Source organism: Stigmatopora nigra, chromosome 19 (genome assembly GCF_051989575.1).
Source record: "Stigmatopora nigra isolate UIUO_SnigA chromosome 19, RoL_Snig_1.1, whole genome shotgun sequence".
NCBI classification, from domain to species: domain Eukaryota; kingdom Metazoa; phylum Chordata; class Actinopteri; order Syngnathiformes; family Syngnathidae; genus Stigmatopora; species Stigmatopora nigra.
Window position 1 is genome coordinate 737,988 of NC_135526.1, and position 17,037 is coordinate 755,024.

The 17,037-nt window shown below is 48.3% G+C and overlaps 2 protein-coding genes across 3 annotated transcripts; one reads left to right on the forward strand and one right to left on the reverse strand.

The window, feature by feature from the left end:
• Window positions 1–662: 662 nt before the first annotated feature.
• On the reverse strand, window positions 663–14,099 carry LOC144212735 (short transient receptor potential channel 4-like). 2 transcript variants are annotated; one of them, XM_077740841.1, is made up of 18 exons: window positions 13,677–14,099; window positions 11,399–11,468; window positions 10,321–10,445; window positions 8,601–8,809; window positions 7,534–7,709; window positions 7,237–7,455; window positions 6,144–6,284; window positions 5,683–5,859; window positions 5,342–5,542; window positions 3,514–3,850; window positions 3,306–3,445; window positions 3,033–3,233; window positions 2,834–2,955; window positions 2,565–2,760; window positions 2,312–2,506; window positions 2,195–2,236; window positions 1,833–1,922; window positions 663–1,775 (listed from the first exon to the last, which is right to left on the reverse strand). In XM_077740841.1, exons 5-18 carry the CDS (start codon window positions 7,690–7,692, stop codon window positions 1,290–1,292), a joined length of 2,706 nt encoding a protein of 901 aa, XP_077596967.1. In that variant the 5' UTR covers window positions 7,693–7,709; window positions 8,601–8,809; window positions 10,321–10,445; window positions 11,399–11,468; window positions 13,677–14,099; the 3' UTR covers window positions 663–1,289. The 2 variants fall into 2 exon arrangements, with proteins under 2 accessions (XP_077596967.1, XP_077596968.1); XM_077740842.1 differs by lacking the exons at window positions 8,601–8,809; window positions 10,321–10,445; window positions 11,399–11,468; window positions 13,677–14,099 and having other exon boundaries at window positions 2,195–2,506; window positions 7,534–7,705.
• foxred1 (FAD-dependent oxidoreductase domain containing 1) lies at window positions 13,477–16,891 on the forward strand. The gene is made up of 11 exons (XM_077740843.1): window positions 13,477–13,815; window positions 14,175–14,395; window positions 14,473–14,583; window positions 14,649–14,767; window positions 14,825–14,919; window positions 15,095–15,196; window positions 15,254–15,330; window positions 15,420–15,580; window positions 15,666–15,795; window positions 16,042–16,146; window positions 16,234–16,891. Exons 1-11 carry the CDS (start codon window positions 13,659–13,661, stop codon window positions 16,486–16,488), a joined length of 1,533 nt encoding a protein of 510 aa, XP_077596969.1. The 5' UTR covers window positions 13,477–13,658; the 3' UTR covers window positions 16,489–16,891.
• The last annotated feature ends 146 nt before the right edge of the window (window positions 16,892–17,037 follow it).

Consider the following 17,037-nt stretch of genomic DNA (forward strand, 5'->3'; position numbering starts at 1 on the left):
GGCAGGTGGGGAAGGTGGGGAAGGTGGGGAAGTGCCCCACGGCCATTTTCCATTCAATTCAGATACTGAATCTTATCTTAAAATCACTGTGCATGCATATATCTTATCATCCAATCATTTTTCCCCCAAAAGTATGCATAAAACTTCCTAAAAGATTTGCATTTCTTAAAAGGAATACATTTATTTTCCTCCAAAATGCCAGGAATGCTTGCTTTGTTTTTTAATTCTCTGAACATAGTGTACATTAAATTATAGAAAACTTGACTTTCTTATGGATGAGTTTTATTTCAATTTTCCCTTAAAATATCCAATTTGGAAATTGTGGGTATACATATACTGTACCTACGTGGTATATAATAGTACGTTTTAAAGATTCAACAAATGGCAACATGTAGGTTTAAGGTAAACAACCCATTCATGAATATGAATTGATGAAAAAGGGGGGAATTAAGTAGGAGTAAGAAATGTGTGTGTGTGCTCATTACTCTAACATTAATGACTGGAGGAAATTGTTTTGGAATTTGATGAGAAAATTCATCTTACCCAAAGGACTGGAAGGTCAAGTCAATGGAATGAATGAATGGATGAGTGTTCACCATCGTGCTGTGATATTTCCATCTGGTGGTCCAAGTTTGGTGGTACAGTCTGCAAAATTCACACAATTGCTTTCAGAAACATCATCATGTATATTAAGGAAGGAGAAAATTGCACATTTTGGAGGTTAACAAAGAAAGAAAAATACAGTGTCTAGTTTAATGGACCACGTCTTTAAACACCAAAAAGCAGATCAGCATTTTGTGTGTTAAAAAAAATGATTCACTAAATCAAAGAGTCCCCCAATCAATGAACATATGACAAATGGTTCCAGAATTCATCATTTGCCTTCGCTTCATGCTTGGGAAACGACGCCCTTTGCGGTCAGCATTGAAAGCGCCGCCGTGGATGCATTCGTTGTTCAAAAAAGAACCACGAAGACAACGGGTGGAAAAAAAAAGCTATAAAGTGCACAAAACCTCCAAATTAAGGCATAAAGTCTTCGGGATTCTATTGCTGCGCGCACACATTTCCACTCCAGCGCCTCCCTGAGTCTCGTTGGCCTCACTTAAAAAAAAGGGGCGCAACTGGACGCAAAACTGGATGTTGAAGGAACCAAAGTGAGCGGCCACTTTTTTGGGAAGCAACGTGCTCTTTTTCCATGTAACAAAAGGGGTGGAGCTTGTGATCAGAAAGGAGACGGCTCAACAACAACTCCGTGACCTTTGGCCTTTGCAAACTTTTTGGGTCAAAGTTCAGGCCGTGCTCTCGTCTTCCCTCTGCGCCAGACGGCCCACGTCCGGACCCTGTTCTTCGTCCTCCGCCTCCTCCGACAGAGAGTACATTTTTCGGGAAAGGTCGGCGGGTCCCGCCCCGTTGGCGCCGCCGCCCCCCCGCCGGCGGGAGCCACCCGCTTGGTGCCGTTTGTGGAAGACGGCAAAGTCGTCGAATAAGCTCGGGGCGTCGCCGGGAGACGGGGCGCCGCCGTTGGGGAGCCCGTTATAGGCCGAGGGGGCGCGCGAGGCGGACGCCACCCGTCGGAGGAGGGAGGCGGCCGCCTTGAAACGGTGGCTTCTGACCGGCGGGCGGCACGCCGTCTCCAGGGGGCCGTCGGGGCGAGGCGGGACGGGCTCAGACGGGGTGACGGGGCCGTCGTCTCGCCCCCCCTGCGGGACCACCCGCCCCATCTTCATCATGCCCATCACCTCGTAACGGAAGCTGGAGATGTCCTGTTTCAGCTCCTGTGGGACAGAGCTCGTGTCAGAGTTTGGAAGAAAAGAAACACAGGCTTTCCAGACCTTAAAGTTATCTTCCGTCAGGCCTTCCTCCGTCTTGGCGTCTCGAATCATGGCGGCCACGTAGCGCTTGACCAGGTTCCTCAGCACCTCCTGCGCACACGCATCCGGCAAATTGGCCGTGGGCACTTTTTCCCCAATCGGTGGCGCTCGTCTCCGTGGAAACGTCACGGCCCGTTAGGCGGGAGAGAAATGGCGAGCGGGGTGGGGGAAGAAAAGTGGAAAAGGACCCCCCCCCCCCTGTCCCCCCCACAGAGGCGCGCAAATAGAACTCCACACCCCACTGATTGTGGATGTGACTCATCAATTCCAGCAGCAGCAGATGGAAAAGCGCAAATATGGAGCAACATGAGGGAAGGGCCTACCTGGTACTGATGGTTTATTCTCAGGTTCTCCGCCGCCCGCCTCTGCACGGGAGACACATCGTCGTCTTTAAGATACGATTTGGAAGTCGGCGGGCAAACCCATCCATCCATTCCTACCCCCAGCGTGCCGATGGTGTTTTGCCGGGCGGCGCGGTTCCCCCGGCAGGCGCGCGCCTTCAGCCAGCAGACCAGGTACCAGAAGGACTTGGGACCAGGGACGATGTTGAAGGGCGGCGGGAGGGTGGCCCCCTCCTCAAAGTAGCTCATCCAAAGCTTGGTCCTGGCGAACTTCCACTCGATGTCCGCGTGGTCCTGCAAAGTTCACGAGATGATTTCAAACCAAATTTGGGACCTCTGGCCACGTTCTCACCGCAATGTGCTGATAGGAATTGTTCATCATGGCAATGAGCATGTTGAGCAGCACCACCAGGGAGATGATGTTGTAGGTTCCGAACATGGTGGCGCCCACAAACTCGGTGAACTGGTGGTCGGCGTCCACGTTGGTCACGTACAGGCTGATCAGGCCGAAGATGGACCAGAACAGAGACTGCAGGGTCTCGAACAGCCTGGAGGAGAGCACGGGCACAACATTGCGTTACCAAATTTGTCATCCCGAGTTTCCCCGAGTCTAAAACTCACGTGGAGAAGGCGTTGTTCTGCTCCACGCATCGGATGCCTTTACACTTGCCCCTCTCGTCCGCCGCTTTGGTTTCGTAGTAGAAGTAGAGTTGGTTCAAGCCGTTGGCAAAGGCCAGCAGGACCTGCGGTGGGCGAGGCAGCACATTGGGCCACTCCGGGCGCCTCCACGGTCTCGCTGGGTGACGGCAAATGGCTTTACCAGGCAGTAGATGAAGAGAAACTTGAGAATGTCCAGCAGCATCCGGCCCAGGGAGATCTGCAGGGGTCCCAGGTGGGAGTTGGCCGTGAACAGCGAGATGAGACGCAGGGAGCTGAAAATGTTGGCTATGGCGAAGACCGCCTCGGCCACCAGCGTGGGGTGCCACATCTCCCACTGGTTCCTGGGTTTGCTGCCGCTGTACTGCCAGGAGAAGAAAGCCTCCCAGTCAGTCCCGGCCGGAACCACGGCGGCGGCCAGCGGCCAGCGGCTTACCTTGGTGTAAGCCACCACTTTCAGGGAGATGGTGGCCAGGTACAGGGAGTTCATGACAAAGTCCATCAGGTTCCACCAGTCGTGGACGTAGTCCTGGAAACCGCCGTCCCACATTTGCTTGATCTCGGCCCAGATGAAGCCTGCAAAGGTAAAAAAAAGTGGTTGGTCTCAGAACACCCTCTCCCCGGTTGGACCGGACCCTCCTCACCCAGAACCCAGGGCAGGATCATCCACTCCACGGTGGTGGGCGCCGGGCCCTGGCGGTCCTGCTCGGTGGTGACAATGTGCTGCGAGGCCAGCAGCAGCAAGAAGAGGAAGGTAAGGTAGGACGCCGTGTGGCAGATGAACTTGATGAAGGGCTTGCGGATGAACAGCCCGTAGCGACTCTTTGGCGCCGTCAGGTAGCAGACGGCGAAGGCCGGGTACAGCAGCCCGATGAAGACGCAGGTCAGGAACTTGCCGGCCCAGTGGCGCCGCCTCCAACCCGGGAACTCGTCGTACCAGCGCGACGCCAGCAGTTGCTGGCAGTTGGGCTGCGCCACAAACTGAAAAGAAACAAAGACAAATTTCAACATTGGATTTTTTTTCCTATTCATTGCCCTCGACGGAAGCGGAGTGGAGCGGCGTGTTGCGGCACGTCACCATGTTTGAGGGCCGCCTCGGATTCTACGGAGATGAAATAGAAGACACGGTCGGTCGGCCAAAAGCACGCCACGAGATCGGATCCGCCGAGCGTGGACCCGCACGGTCGGATGCTGAACGACTCTGCAGCCCGTTCCCATGGCAACAAGGGCTCCCAATTCATCGGCGTGTGCGCGAGCGCGCCACTCAAGTGACTCACATTTGGAGACAGAAAATATGTCAAAAGGAACACAAAAGTCGAGCACAAAAGTGGAAGGCAAAGTCGACCGACGCCTGTCAGAAGCGCCGCCGACGAGGGCTGACGAACGCCCACGGAGAGCCGGAGGAGACCTTGGATTCGTGCTCGTGGTGATGGGATGGCGTTACGTCGAGAGGTTGCGAGAGTTCAAGGCTTTGTTCGCCATGTAACGTTCTGAAGTCTGTGGCTATTTGTAGAGTTCAAGAGGTGAAAACAGAGCGAGGTTGGCCAGCCGGCTGTTCTGTCCAAGCACACCTTTCCCAACTTCCTATAGCTTTCCGTCCTATTAATATACCCTAAAGAGTACTCGGAAATAAATGGAGCGAGGTCCCCCCCGAGCCAAATAGGCTGCGCTGCGCTAAAGAAAAAAGAGAGCAGTACGACGGGAGAAGAAAAAAAAAGATGAGCAAAAGCCGCCGCTTGGTTCGCCGCGCTCGCCGACTGTGACGGGAAGCGGCGGAGCGTCGGATCACACAGATAAAATCAGCATTAAAAACCGCAGATTAGCTTCTGGCTGCCCCCCTCCCCGCCTCACCCGGCACCCCACGACTCAATGAGAGGATTTCTTTCATTTTCTCTTGGAGTGCAAATGTGAGCGTGTTCAGGACGGAATGTTGTCTTTTAAGGAACACCATGTGATTTGGGACCCAGTCCTTTCCAGATGTTCAACTTTGACACCTGTTGTGGAATTAGTGGCACAATAAAGTGCAATAAACATTGAGGCTAGAGAAGAGAGCAACAGAAATGGTTTCAATGTGCAGCCGTCAGAGACACTTGAAGTCTGTCATTGAAGCCAAATTGGAATGGCCTCAGACTCAATGAGTCAAGATTCAGTCTCGCTCTTGATCTGGATTGGTCATGTCCATCCCATTTAAAGGCAGCTGAAATGTACTTCCCCGGGCTACAGGGGAATCAATTGGTCGTGCTTGTCCGACATTTGAGTCTTTCCCACAAGGTCAAAAACCATCCTGGTGAGTCACGATGCCGTTGCTATTATCGTCGGCTTGGAGTGTTGCGGAAACTGCAGAGCGCCAGAGATAGGAGAGCTCGAAAAGTGGCGAGATCACTAACCAGAAAAGCTTGTTTTTGTCAAAGCGCAAAGCTCGATGCCGGTCCGTTAGATGGTTGACGGTTATGAAATGACAAGCGGTCTGACCTCTTTTTGGTGGTACTTGATGGCCAACTTAAGTCTGGCCAAGTCTCCGTTGCCCTCTTCCTCCAGTAGGTTGAAATCATCTCTGTAGTTGAGGATCATCTCCAGCTCTCGAGAGCTTCTGGTCTGGTCCAGAAGGTCTTTGGCAAACTCTTTACACTGCTGAGACAACTCTTCGTACTCTGACTTGAACTCGTTTTCGACCTGGAAACAAAAAAAACATGAATGAAAATGTGGTCCTTGCTCATCAAGTTTGTCACTCTGCAATTCAGGCTTAGCTTTTGTATAGTCACATGGCACCATGATAGTATTTTTGATGATATTTTTTGGGAAGAATGTGCTACCTTGCTAAGTTCTTGCAGCTCCCAGCTGAGCCGGAAGGCGGTGAGGAAAGGGTCCTCGCTGGAGAGGGCGATGAGCGAAGGACTGGAGAGCGCCTTGTAGATGTTCAGACGGGAGCGCGAGTGTCTCAGGCTGTCCACGTCCGAGCTGGACACGCATTCCACGCAGTTGCAGCGGACCTGCACCATCAAAAAATGGAAAAAAAACAAGGAAACAATTGCGCATTGTCATCAAAACGGACAGACTGAACGGTAGAAATTGAATGATCGCTTCATTATCTTCATTTCCAGGATAAAAATCTGAAATGAGTCCGGCTTGATTTGACTTTTGGGAGACTTTACACTTTACAAGCGCTTGGATTCTTGCTAACGTTATTAGGAATATGGCCATAATACTTATTCATAGCTCCAACTTTTTCTTTTTGTTTAATAGCTGACTTGGGCCGGGGGGGGAGGAGCCTCACCTCGTGCGGCTGCGGCACGGACACGCCTTTCTGCACCAGGAGCTTGATGATCTCGTAGTTGTTGGTGTGCGCCGCCAGGATGACCGGCGTGATGTCCGGCGTAAAGTCCGAGAACTGCTTGTCCAGCAGGATGGGAGGAACCTTCCGGGAAAAGAAAAACACCGTTTAATCTCTCAAACACATTGTTTCCAAAACTTTGGTGGCATTTTGCTGCATTTCGAAGATGAGACAGAATTTCATTTCCAAAGCACTTTTCATTATTTTTCCCGCCCCATGAATAACGCATGAACACTAGCGACAAAACGCAGAGAAAGTGCACGTCAACAAAGGTTTACAATACAGACTTGATTTGAATGAGTCGCTGGTTTTAATGAGCCAAATCCTATTTGTTGGCATGGGAGCTCGTTAGATGGCTTTCCAATTCATTCCTATGGAGCCGCAATTTTTATTTTAGACTTTTAATGACTTTAAATTTGAAATATTTAGGCCAGGGTTGACCAAATTCAGTCCTGATGTTGCCACTTGCAATGCCTTATCGACTTTTTGACAGTCAAAAGTTTTGGGTGGCTTTTTTCACTTGACGGGGGGGGGGCTCTCTTCTCACCTCAGCGGCACGGTCAATAAAGCCGTCATTCCCCAGGCCTTCACGTTACGCTAGCCTTACCGCAGAAGCACTTAATACGGAGAATATGTTTTTTTTCCCCCTTCCAGACGGAGCACGGAGAGGGAGTAGATGACTTAATGTATGCGGGAGATAAGCGCGGCAATTCACATGGCGAGACGGACGGACGGATGGACGGAGCAGCGCTGAGCTTCTGTAGAAAGATGGGAGATTTGATTTGAATTTGGTAAAGTGGACTTTTTTTCCCTACTTGTTTTTAAGTCATTTTAATGAGGCTCCCTTTTCTTGATGTTTCCTTTCATGCTTTCTGTTGGCGTTTTTGACTTGAAGGATTTATTTGTATTGATTCTTTTCAAAAGAACATATTTTTTTATACTCATTTTAATAGTAGTTTTTGAGATTTAGTTGTTTTGGTCATGGATGCAAACTTTTACTCGGGCAAAAATGGGCCAGAACGCCAGGAAAGCTGACCTGTACGCCGCCGCTGGGCTTCCTGTGGTTGAGCAAGAGCTCCACGGCGCCCACCACCTCCTTGCGAATGGCGTGCAGCAGGGCGTCGCCCACGTAGACGGCGAAGCTCAGCAGCAGCTCGATGATCTCCAGGTTCTCGTTCTCGATGGCGATGAGCAGCGCCGTGCGGCCCAGCGGGTCGATGCAGTTGATGTTGATCTTGAAGTAGATCTCCGCTTCCTGACGGAAAAATCCGAGCGCAGAACGGGGCGGTAAAAATAAGCGCCGAGCCGGACGGAATCCCACCGGCGACCCGACCTGCAAGGCCTGCTTGACGCTGGCGTAGTCGCCCTTCTCCACGGCGCCCAGGTAGGCTTTCTCCAGCGCCGACAGCTCCGACTCGGCCCGCACGATCCTCAGCGGGATGCGGTCGCGGTAGGTGGAGCTGTCCGAGCGCCGGTAGTACAACTGGGACATGGCCCCGAGTGAACAAACTGCAAAGATTTGGAAAATAAATAAGTTAACATCAGACGGTAGCTTATGACGTTCCAAAAACCTTCGGTCCGTCCGTTTTCATGGGTCGATGAAAGTGGACTGAAAGAACTTGCCGAGAAATCCGGCGTTCCCAAAATGTTTACAACGGCAGTGCCAAGTTAATTGCAATTAGCGGCGCCGGTAACCACATTAACTTTAGCTGGCGGCTCCTGGATTGACAGGCGGGCCCCGATGCTGTCCAGACGTAAAGCCCATTAAGTTGGCTAATTGATTGACAGCGCCAGCGGTTGCCCGGCGACTGCGTCTAAAAAAGAAAGAAAAACCTGCTCCGTCTTTTCTTTTTCTTTTGTTGTTTTCGTTGCACTCCCTGATGGCAAATTGCCCTAACAAGGAAATGCTGGGGACGTCAGCAATAAAGTCAAGTCATGAACATCGTCAAGAAAACCAGTCAGAGGCCAAAGCGGACAAAAACAAGTCTTTAAAAAAAGTTAGTGTTGCATCTCCAAGACAGAATTTAAAAAAAAAGGGATACAAGAATTGGACTACCTATTTGGAATCCAGATCCCATCTGGACTCAAACCACCATGACCCATGTAAATGCGCGTGTGAACCAACGCGTGACTGCAGTCGCTGCATTATTTGATCCCGCAGCCACCAAGCGTCGCCTTTGGCCGACTTGGGCAAATAATAATCACACTTTATTGTGTGTTCACGCAACGACACACACACAAATTGACGCTGCTGCTGCAGTGCTAGAAAAAAATAAAAAAAGCAACATGCAATCATCCGCTCATTCTGATTTGCCAAAGTTGTACGCTTCCTACTGTTGCTGTGCGTTTCTTTTTAAATGATGAAGAAAATAAAAAAATAAAAAATGAAGAAGCACCCACCTTGTGGCTGTTGCACATGGGAACTTGCTTTGGCAAGAAGACTCTTTTTTTGGTTCTCCGTGTCAATTGTATCCGCAAGAGGACGTGCACCTCCGTCTCCTCTTCCTCATGGGCATCCTCAACATCATGGTGCCCCCGACGCTCGCCACTCGCAGGACCGCCAGCGCCGCCGGACTGCCGTGCTTCGATCACGACTCGCTCGCTGGCGACTTTGGAAAAGGAGGAAGGGAGAGACGCAGAGATGGAGAGAGAAAGAGAGGGAGGGAGGGAAGAGAAATGGGTGAGAGAGAGAGAGCGATGCAGCACCCCTTTAAAACCCACAAAGTGCGCCTATCATTCAATCAGCCACCTGTTGGAAGGAAGAAGATGATGCCAAGAAGAAAAAAAGGAAAAAAACCTGCAGATTGAATAAGTCTCTGGCTACAATGGACAGCCACATATGTCCAGTGATTTGGGCTTTTATTTTGGCGGCGCCCGCCGTGTTTACAGTCTGCGCTCCAGACCCCGGCAAGCGTGACACTGTTTGTGTAGGAGGAACATCTATTCTATTCTAGTCTCCACCAATGGCGCCACATCAAAAGCCGACGTTTAGCACACATTTTTTGGCCGTCTTTTGACAGATATATCATTATGGGATGATAAAAGACGGAGAATTGACTCCTACAAAAGTAGAGTTATAAATTGTGAATCAGAGGCAGCTTTTATGTGAGAAATTTGAAAATTCAATGATTTTTAAGGCAATTTATACGCTTGTATACATGTAAATACGGTAAACGTCACCCTATCTGTTTTGGTGAAGGCGAGGCCTTTGTGGTGGGCCGACTATTTTCAAAAGTCTCGCCATGTTCTCACCAAGAAATCCATTTTAAAATGAGAACATGAACAACGTGAGCGTTTGTGACGGCAAATGTGTTCAAATCAATAGCCAATTGCGCTCAAGCCAGCGTATCGATAAGACAAGCGCCTTTTTTTGTCAGGCCTTTTTTTTGTCAGGCCTTTTTACCCCCAGGGAACAGTTTTGCGAGCGTGTAAATACGCCACCCGTTTGCGTTTGACTGCGTGTGTGAGCGCGTGTGTGTGTGTGTGTGTTTGTGGCTACTAGTGGAAGAAGAAAAAAAAAAAGAAGCCAGGATTGCTTCTAAAAATAGTCCCAAAGCTAATTCTTCTCCCGTAAAAGGCGATTGATGGCGGCTGACGTTTTAAACAAGAAGTCCAGCGCTAGGCATTTCGTCGGAAGCCACGTCGTCAAAACCCCACCATGACGGAGGACGCGCAAAACTTGACTGACTCACTTCTAAGGAAAGCTCATGGTGGAGATTGGAGCTCTTCAAAAAAAAGGCCAATTTATCCATTTTGGAAGAATTGATCAAAGTAAAGTCTCTTATTCTGGAGATTCCCTCTATATTTTTTCTTTTTTTTTTTAGGGGGGGGGGCGTCATGTAAGTCGCGCATTGACGGGTCAAAGCCGCTGGCTTGTGAAAGGTTCCTTTATCACCATGGCAACACGTTGTCCCCCCCCTGGCCCATTGAGCCTCCTCTCAGCGCCAATCTATCAAGTTGCAGTATGATGCAGCTCTCCCGAAGAGGCAATGTGCTCAATTGATAACACGCGCCTTTCATGAGCCCGACGTGGAAGGCGACAAGTGGGTTTCATTGTGTGTGACAGTGTGTGTTACTTTACAGCAAAAGACCACAAGGCAGAAAGGTTAACAAGATGTACCTGTTTAGTTCTTACACAGGAGTCCAGTGGTCTTGATTTTCAGGTTTCCAAACCTTCACGACATCCCTTTGGCTTGGTGAATGTGGCCTCAGGATGGCCGCCTGGGCCCGCCTCCAAATCCAATGCTGAAACGGGATGGTTCACAGAGTTAAAATCCACGAGTCAAATGCCATGCAAAACAATGAAATTGACTTTATTTGCAAAAAACACATTTCCTTTGGCAGGAGCCACGTGCCTTTTTGTTATCTGTCTGATCCGATGGTCCATTCAACCAGGATTTGAATTAAAAAATGGGCCTTTTTTTCTACTGCCAGAGGCAAAAACAGCCAGCCAATAGACTCCGATGAGACTTTTCATTTCCTTCTGCTCGGGGGCGATTAAAAGAGTGGATTTGTCAAAGCCACATCACACCATCTGCACCTTTTTACTGTGTGATGATGATGATGATGATGATCCACTGCTGTGTTCCATCCCAAAGCAGCATTTGACAATTTTGGGAAAGCATGATATGGAGCAAAGTTTGATAGCCTTCTTCTAGAAGGTTCATTTGTCTGTGACTCCACTGAGGGCTCCTTTTGAGGAACAAATGCAGAGAAAAGCAATGAATAAAAAATGACAAGGCGAGCGTGTGTGGGGTGACAATCCCGACATTGTGACTGAAGGCTAAAAAAAACAAAACAAACATTGGAATGCTTCATCTGTGACCAATCCTTTGTTTACCAGGCGGCACATCGGAGGTTGAGCATTAACGTTGCGCTATCCCAGTCGCCGGCGGCAACCATGCATGCTTCCAACCGAGGATGGAAAAGCAGTACGAAAATTCAGTTTTCCTCTCAGCCAATGAGGGCCATGCTAGAGTCAAACCAAAAGGAAAAAAAGGGTTAATTAGTTTTTGTGTCTATCTTCTTCCGACTGAAACCAAGGAAGAAGGAGCATCTATTTCTCTTCTCTGCCCATTTGCGGAGTGAGTGTCTCATAATGCGCTTAACCCTTCCCAGATGGCGGATGTCAAGAAACCCGAGCTCCGCCCGACGTGTGCCATCCAAGTAAAAATGGTGGCAATTGGATTTCCTCTTACCGTCATGATGCCTTCACGTTGCAATAAGGGAGGGAGGGAGGGAGGAAGGTCTTGCTTGGAAGGAAAGTTCCTAAAAAGCAAGAGAGAAAAAGGATGAAGTGTTGAATGGGATTTTTTTTTCAGTGTGCAAATGCACCCTGTTCTATTATGAAGGAGGAGGAAAAAAAACAAGTCTTGTTATATTAAAGTGTCACGTCGTCCCTCATGGCCTCGTCAAGTTGACCTTTCCGGCCGATCCTTTTTATTTAACGTTGAGCGAGCCCGGCTAACAGTTTCTCGCTACGTTTTTTTTTTCATTCTATCGGAGAGAGACTTTTCTTTTCAGAGCGTACTGACATTTGGTGGCGAGGCTCGCTTGTATCCATCAACAGGCTGCCAGTAGAAGAAAAAAAATCGCATTCTAAGGTTGAAAAAAATAATCGATGGACATACACGTGTCTACACAACATTATTGTCTTGTCACATTTGTCTGGAATTTTGGACTTTTCAAAACATCTTATTTAGAATTGCAATGCCAATTGCACTCGCTTTTTACAAAATCTGCTTCTTGGCCAGATGAGATGATCTCAAATCAATAAATCTTAATTTACGCTCCTCGTGTTAAATGTTGCATGAGCCTTTCCGTGCGTGTCAGATAATAAGAAAATCATTTTTTTCCCCTTTTCCGTTGAATAACTGCATGGCTGCTTGTCTCGCTTCCTTTGGGACAAAAGTGGACCAAAGAGACGCCCCCACAGGTCACTCGATCATTTGGCATCAAGTTCATCGGCTTAAATGGGAAAGGTAATAATGTCATTTGAAGTTGTATTTGATAAACGGATCTATGAAAACGCCTGTTGTATTATTTTTTACTGTAATTGTTCATGTGCGGTTCAGTTTTTGGACATTGCGGCCATCTAATAGAGGTCGTTTGCGGGCCTCATCTGCTCGTCCGCGGGCGTAGGGGCGGCCGATACACACGGATCTAAATAAGCACGCGTCCATCAATCAAAATGAAGGAGCGCTTCCCCCAGCGTTGGTTTCGACCTTTGCGTGAATGACGAGTCGGGCGCTCGCTTCTCATTTAAGCTCCAAGATGGATGCGAGCTTTCGGGGTCAATGGCTGCTGTCATGCCGCCGCTTATCTAAGCAAATTATCCAACGCCCGCTTTTTTACAGCCGCCGGATGAGAGTGAGGTGAAGTGTACTTTCTAGTGAGGCTTGGTCTCCTCAGCGATAAGATCAGCCGGGGATTAACAACGCGTTTTATTTTTAAATCCAACCTTGAAGTTTGCTTTTCAAGAGTCAGAAGATCACTAGTTTAGTATTGATTCAAATCTGAAAAGTCCAATGTGCATCTTTCAGGAGGTGGAAATATGTGGCAGAAACACAAGGGGCTGTTTTTTACGTATTAATATTAACATTAAATATATGTATGCTGAGGACTTTTTTCTAAATTTAAAATGGTTACAATCTTGCTGTATATTCCTAAAATAAATACTTCAGCTCAATAAAACTTCCTAATACAAAACAGAAAAATACTGTTTAGAATAATGAGATAAAATTATGGATTTTGAATGCATGATTTGGCTTATGATGTACTACTACAGTTAGTTAAGCACATCTACCTATTATACATTACTTATCAGCGTTGTGTTACTCAATAGCGCCCCCAAAGTCAATCATTAGGATATATTTCGCAATAACAATGCAAGATAGAATCACAATACCTGTAGACATGCAAAAGCAATGCAAGACTATTGAAACGAAAACTTGCTTAAATCAAGTGTAAAAGACTTTGGTTTTGTAGTAGTTTGCATATTTTGGAGAGAAATGGAGTTTCGCCCCCACATTTGATCGATTTGACTGGCTTTCGTATTGTTGTCGTAGCGCTAGACACGTGTCTCTAATTGGGCAACAGCGGTCACATGACGAGAACTTGGGCATGTTGCTCGGTAAAGTTTGCGGAAATACCATGCACACTTCGCAGCAAGTTTTCAAAGTAATATAACATTTTAAATGTGTGGAGCTTTTAGGAATACATTGATAACTACAACTTATTTTTTGTCAATATTGTAACTTTTTTATGTGTATTTTATCAAAAAAGTTAAACAATTTCTCCAAACAATGATGGAGAGCATGCAAAAAGATGCTTTATTTTTTCACTTTGGTCGTACGTGCCATTGCAATTGAGTAAATTATTTAGCCTTTACTTGGACACTGTTAAATCCCGTTTCCATATTTTTAGCACAAAGAAACAGCATCTATACTAAGCAAAGCCATGACAACGTGTTTTTACCTGCGTGCAAACGTCCAGAAACTTGGACTTCTGCTCCCCTCCAGACGGATCGGGACGAAGCTCCGGCGGTCGTGTGAATACCAACTTTCATGCCGGGGTCTGACCTCGGGAACAACGCTGCGGAGAGACTTCCTTAAAGGTAGGGCTGCAGCAAAGTACAATGGGCCGTGCATTAAAAATCAAAAAGGAAGGGGTGAAACAACTAATCTTCGTTTTTAGTTTTTGCAGGGATGGCCAACTCCGGTCCTCCAGTCTCCCTTCTCCGGTCTGTTTACCACATCTCCCTCCTCTACCACAGCTGAATCAAATCATCGCCATCGGTATCAAGCATCTGGACCGCGTGCTGATGCCTTGGTCATTTAATCCGTGTGTGGTAGAGGATGGAGATGTGGAAAACAGACTGAAGACCGCAGGACCGGACTTGGCCACCTCTGTCTGATTCATTGGAACGTGAAGCAAAAGTTTTGTTGAAATGACCCCTCCCCCTTCCCCGAGGAGATATGGAGGCCAATCTGGCCACCTCGTGGAAGAAGCTGAAGGATGCTCTCCCGGGCAGCTCCTGGAGCCCGCTGGAGATCAACCCCCTGCTCCCCCCCGAGCAGACCGACGTTCTGATCGTGGGAGGCGGTGTGGTAGGCTGGTCCATCGCTTACTGGCTCAAGAAGAAGGAAGGGATCCGAGGCGGGCTCAAAATCGTAGTGGTGGAGAAGGACACAATGGTAAGTCGAAACAAAACAACAACAACAGAAGTCCTAACTAAAGATTGATGGGGGAAATATTGCACCTCGTTGTCCAGTACTCACAGTCATCCACGGTGTTGTCGGCCGGGGGGATCCGCCAGCAGTTCTCCTTGCCGGAGAACATCAACCTGTCTTTGGCGTCCGCCCACTTCTTGAGGAACATCAACGTAGGTGCGCGGCCAAGACCGTTGAGGGGCGTGCGTTACAAGTTGAGATGAACATGGTCCCTCAGGATCACTTGGCCGTTCTGGACCAAGATCCCGTGGACCTCCAGTTCAACCAGGCGGGCTACTTGTTCCTGGCCAGCGACAAGGCGGCCAAAATCATGGAGGACAACTTCCACGCTCAGAGGTCTGTTGCTGAAAGATGGGTCCAGCAAAGGTTTCTACATTTTGTTGTGCTTTGAAGGATAGCCGGAGCTCAAGTGTCGCTTCTGTCGCGCAAGCGACTCCAAGAGAAATTTCCCTGGCTCAATACCGAAGATGTGGCGCTGGCTTCATATGGTGAGCGACAGTCCATCAAACTTTGACAGTCTATCACTCCAAAACATACAATTTTGGTCATGATTTTTTTTATTTTGGAAAATGTCTTCCAATCCCATACGGCTGCTGAAACTAGAACAGTCATCCAAATGATAGGAATAAAAGTTTGTTTGTTTTTTCCCTCACAAAAACACAGGTCTGGAGAACGAGGGCTGGTTCGACCCGTGGGCTCTGCTCAACGCTTTCCGAAGAAAAGCTCTTTCCATGGGCGTCATTCAATGTCACGGAGAAGTCACGGGTGGGTACAATGCACGCTTCCAATCCACCAGTTTATTAACATTCGTCTCTCTGTCAGGTTTCAATTATTCATCTCTCGAAGCCACGGCGGAGGACGGACGAAAAATGGAGTTGAGGACGGTTAAATCTGTGAAAGTGAGCATAAAAAGAAAAAATATATATAATCAACCGACAGTACTGTGAGTGGAGGAACTTTGTTTTGACTCCACTTACTTGCTTATCAGGTGCAGATGATGAACAGTATGGAGTACCAACCCGTAGAGTGCGCCTTGGTAGTCAACGCCGCCGGGGCCTTCTCGGCCAAACTGGCCAGCATGCTGGGAATGGGCCTGGGATCCAAGGAAACCATGGCCGGGATTCCCATTCCTGTTGAACCCAGGAAAAGGTACAAAAAAATCCATCAAAATAGGAGGGAGGCCTATCCATGGAGTCTTTTGCTCGTTGCACCGACCGCAGTGACTGCGTTTCAGGTTCATCTATGTGTTCCACTGTCCCGACGGTCCCGGTCTGGACACGCCCTTCCTCATCGACCACTCGGGCGTTTACTTCAGGAGAGAGGGGCTCGGAGGGAACTACATTGCTGGGAGATCGCCAGACGAGGTTGGGAAAAAAGGAAAAAAGGGACTTCAACTGGGATGGGGAACCCAATTGAAGAGTTTTTTGGGGGGGTTCCGGGTTCAAAAGTTGTTGAACTAGAACATTTTGGAGAAAAAAAATAGTTTGGTCAAATGAGCGGAAAATAGGCATAAAAAAAAAGTTTGCTTTTGTATGCTTATCCAATGAATGCGTGAAAAATTGCCAAGCACCCGTGCAACAATGCTTTGTGTGGTTTTTGTTTTGCGTCAGGGGGAGGAGCCCGATGTGGCCGATCTGGAGGTGGACCACCAATTTTTCCAAGACAAACTTTGGCCTCACCTGGCACATCGTGTCCCCGCTTTTGAAAATCTCAAGGTAACTTTGGCGCCCCTCAAATGGTGTCCGTTTGTCCTTTTTGTTCTTGGAGGCACCGCTGGACTCTCAACAGCTGTCTTCCCACAGGTGACGAGCGCCTGGGCGGGCTACTACGACTACAACACGCTGGACCAGAACGGCATCGTGGGCCTGCACCCGCTGGTCAGCAACATGTACTTCGCCACGGGCTTCAGCGGCCACGGCCTGCAGCAGTCGCCCGCCGTGGGCCGCGGCATGGCCGAACTCATGCTGGAAGGCGGCTTCAAAACGCTGGACCTGAGCCGCCTGGGATTTCGGCGTATCGCCGAGGGGCAGCCCTTGTCTGAGAGGAACATAGTTTAGACGTGGCAAGTTGCCCATCCAGATTAGGAAGCGCCACCAAAGCCAATCGGCGGGACTGCAAAGACAAAAACAACAACAAGCGTCACAATCGGTTTGCTTGTCCGAGCCATCCGACCGCTTACAATGGATTAGAGAACATTTTATGGAAGTTAACTGGAAATGCAGGGTTATTGGCTGGATAATAACTTTAGCATTATACCCCTCAGGACAGTGAAACGCGGTCATGTTTCGACAAAATGGAGCAAATGTCTTTAATGCAAGCAACCCAGCCAGATCATCTTTAGCACCCTGCCACCCTTGTTAGAAGATCTAAAGATAATGATATAGATGTAGTATCTGTGTTAGGCTTCTATGGCGGAAAATTCCCCAGAGTCAGAAATAAAGAAGGTATTTGTTCAACCCATCATGTGTAATTACATAAGTGGTACAATCATTAATCATAAAATGCTGTTTTAGAATGTTGAAGAAGAAATGCTTCTTGTGTCAAAAGTATAGCATTTTTGGATCTATCTAATCGCAACTCCCCCAAAAAATCCATTAAAAGGGATT

Excerpts from the sequence above, each read along its gene's own strand:
- LOC144212735 (XM_077740842.1), bottom strand. The coding sequence starts at position 7,692 with ATGTCCCAGTTGTACTACCGGCGCTCGGACAGCTCCACCTACCGCGAC. Across the intron at positions 3,446-3,513 it reads GATCCTGCCCTGGGTTCTGG|GCTTCATCTGGGCCGAGATC; the intron begins GTGAGGAGGGTC and ends TTACCTTTGCAG. Across the intron at positions 2,761-2,833 it reads CAGAACAACGCCTTCTCCAC|GCTGTTCGAGACCCTGCAGT; the intron begins GTGAGTTTTAGA and ends GCTCTCCTCCAG.
- foxred1 (XM_077740843.1), top strand. The coding sequence starts at position 13,659 with ATGACAACGTGTTTTTACCTGCGTGCAAACGTCCAGAAACTTGGACTT. Across the intron at positions 13,816-14,174 it reads GCGGAGAGACTTCCTTAAAG|ATATGGAGGCCAATCTGGCC; the intron begins GTAGGGCTGCAG and ends TTCCCCGAGGAG. Across the intron at positions 14,920-15,094 it reads TGTGGCGCTGGCTTCATATG|GTCTGGAGAACGAGGGCTGG; the intron begins GTGAGCGACAGT and ends ACAAAAACACAG.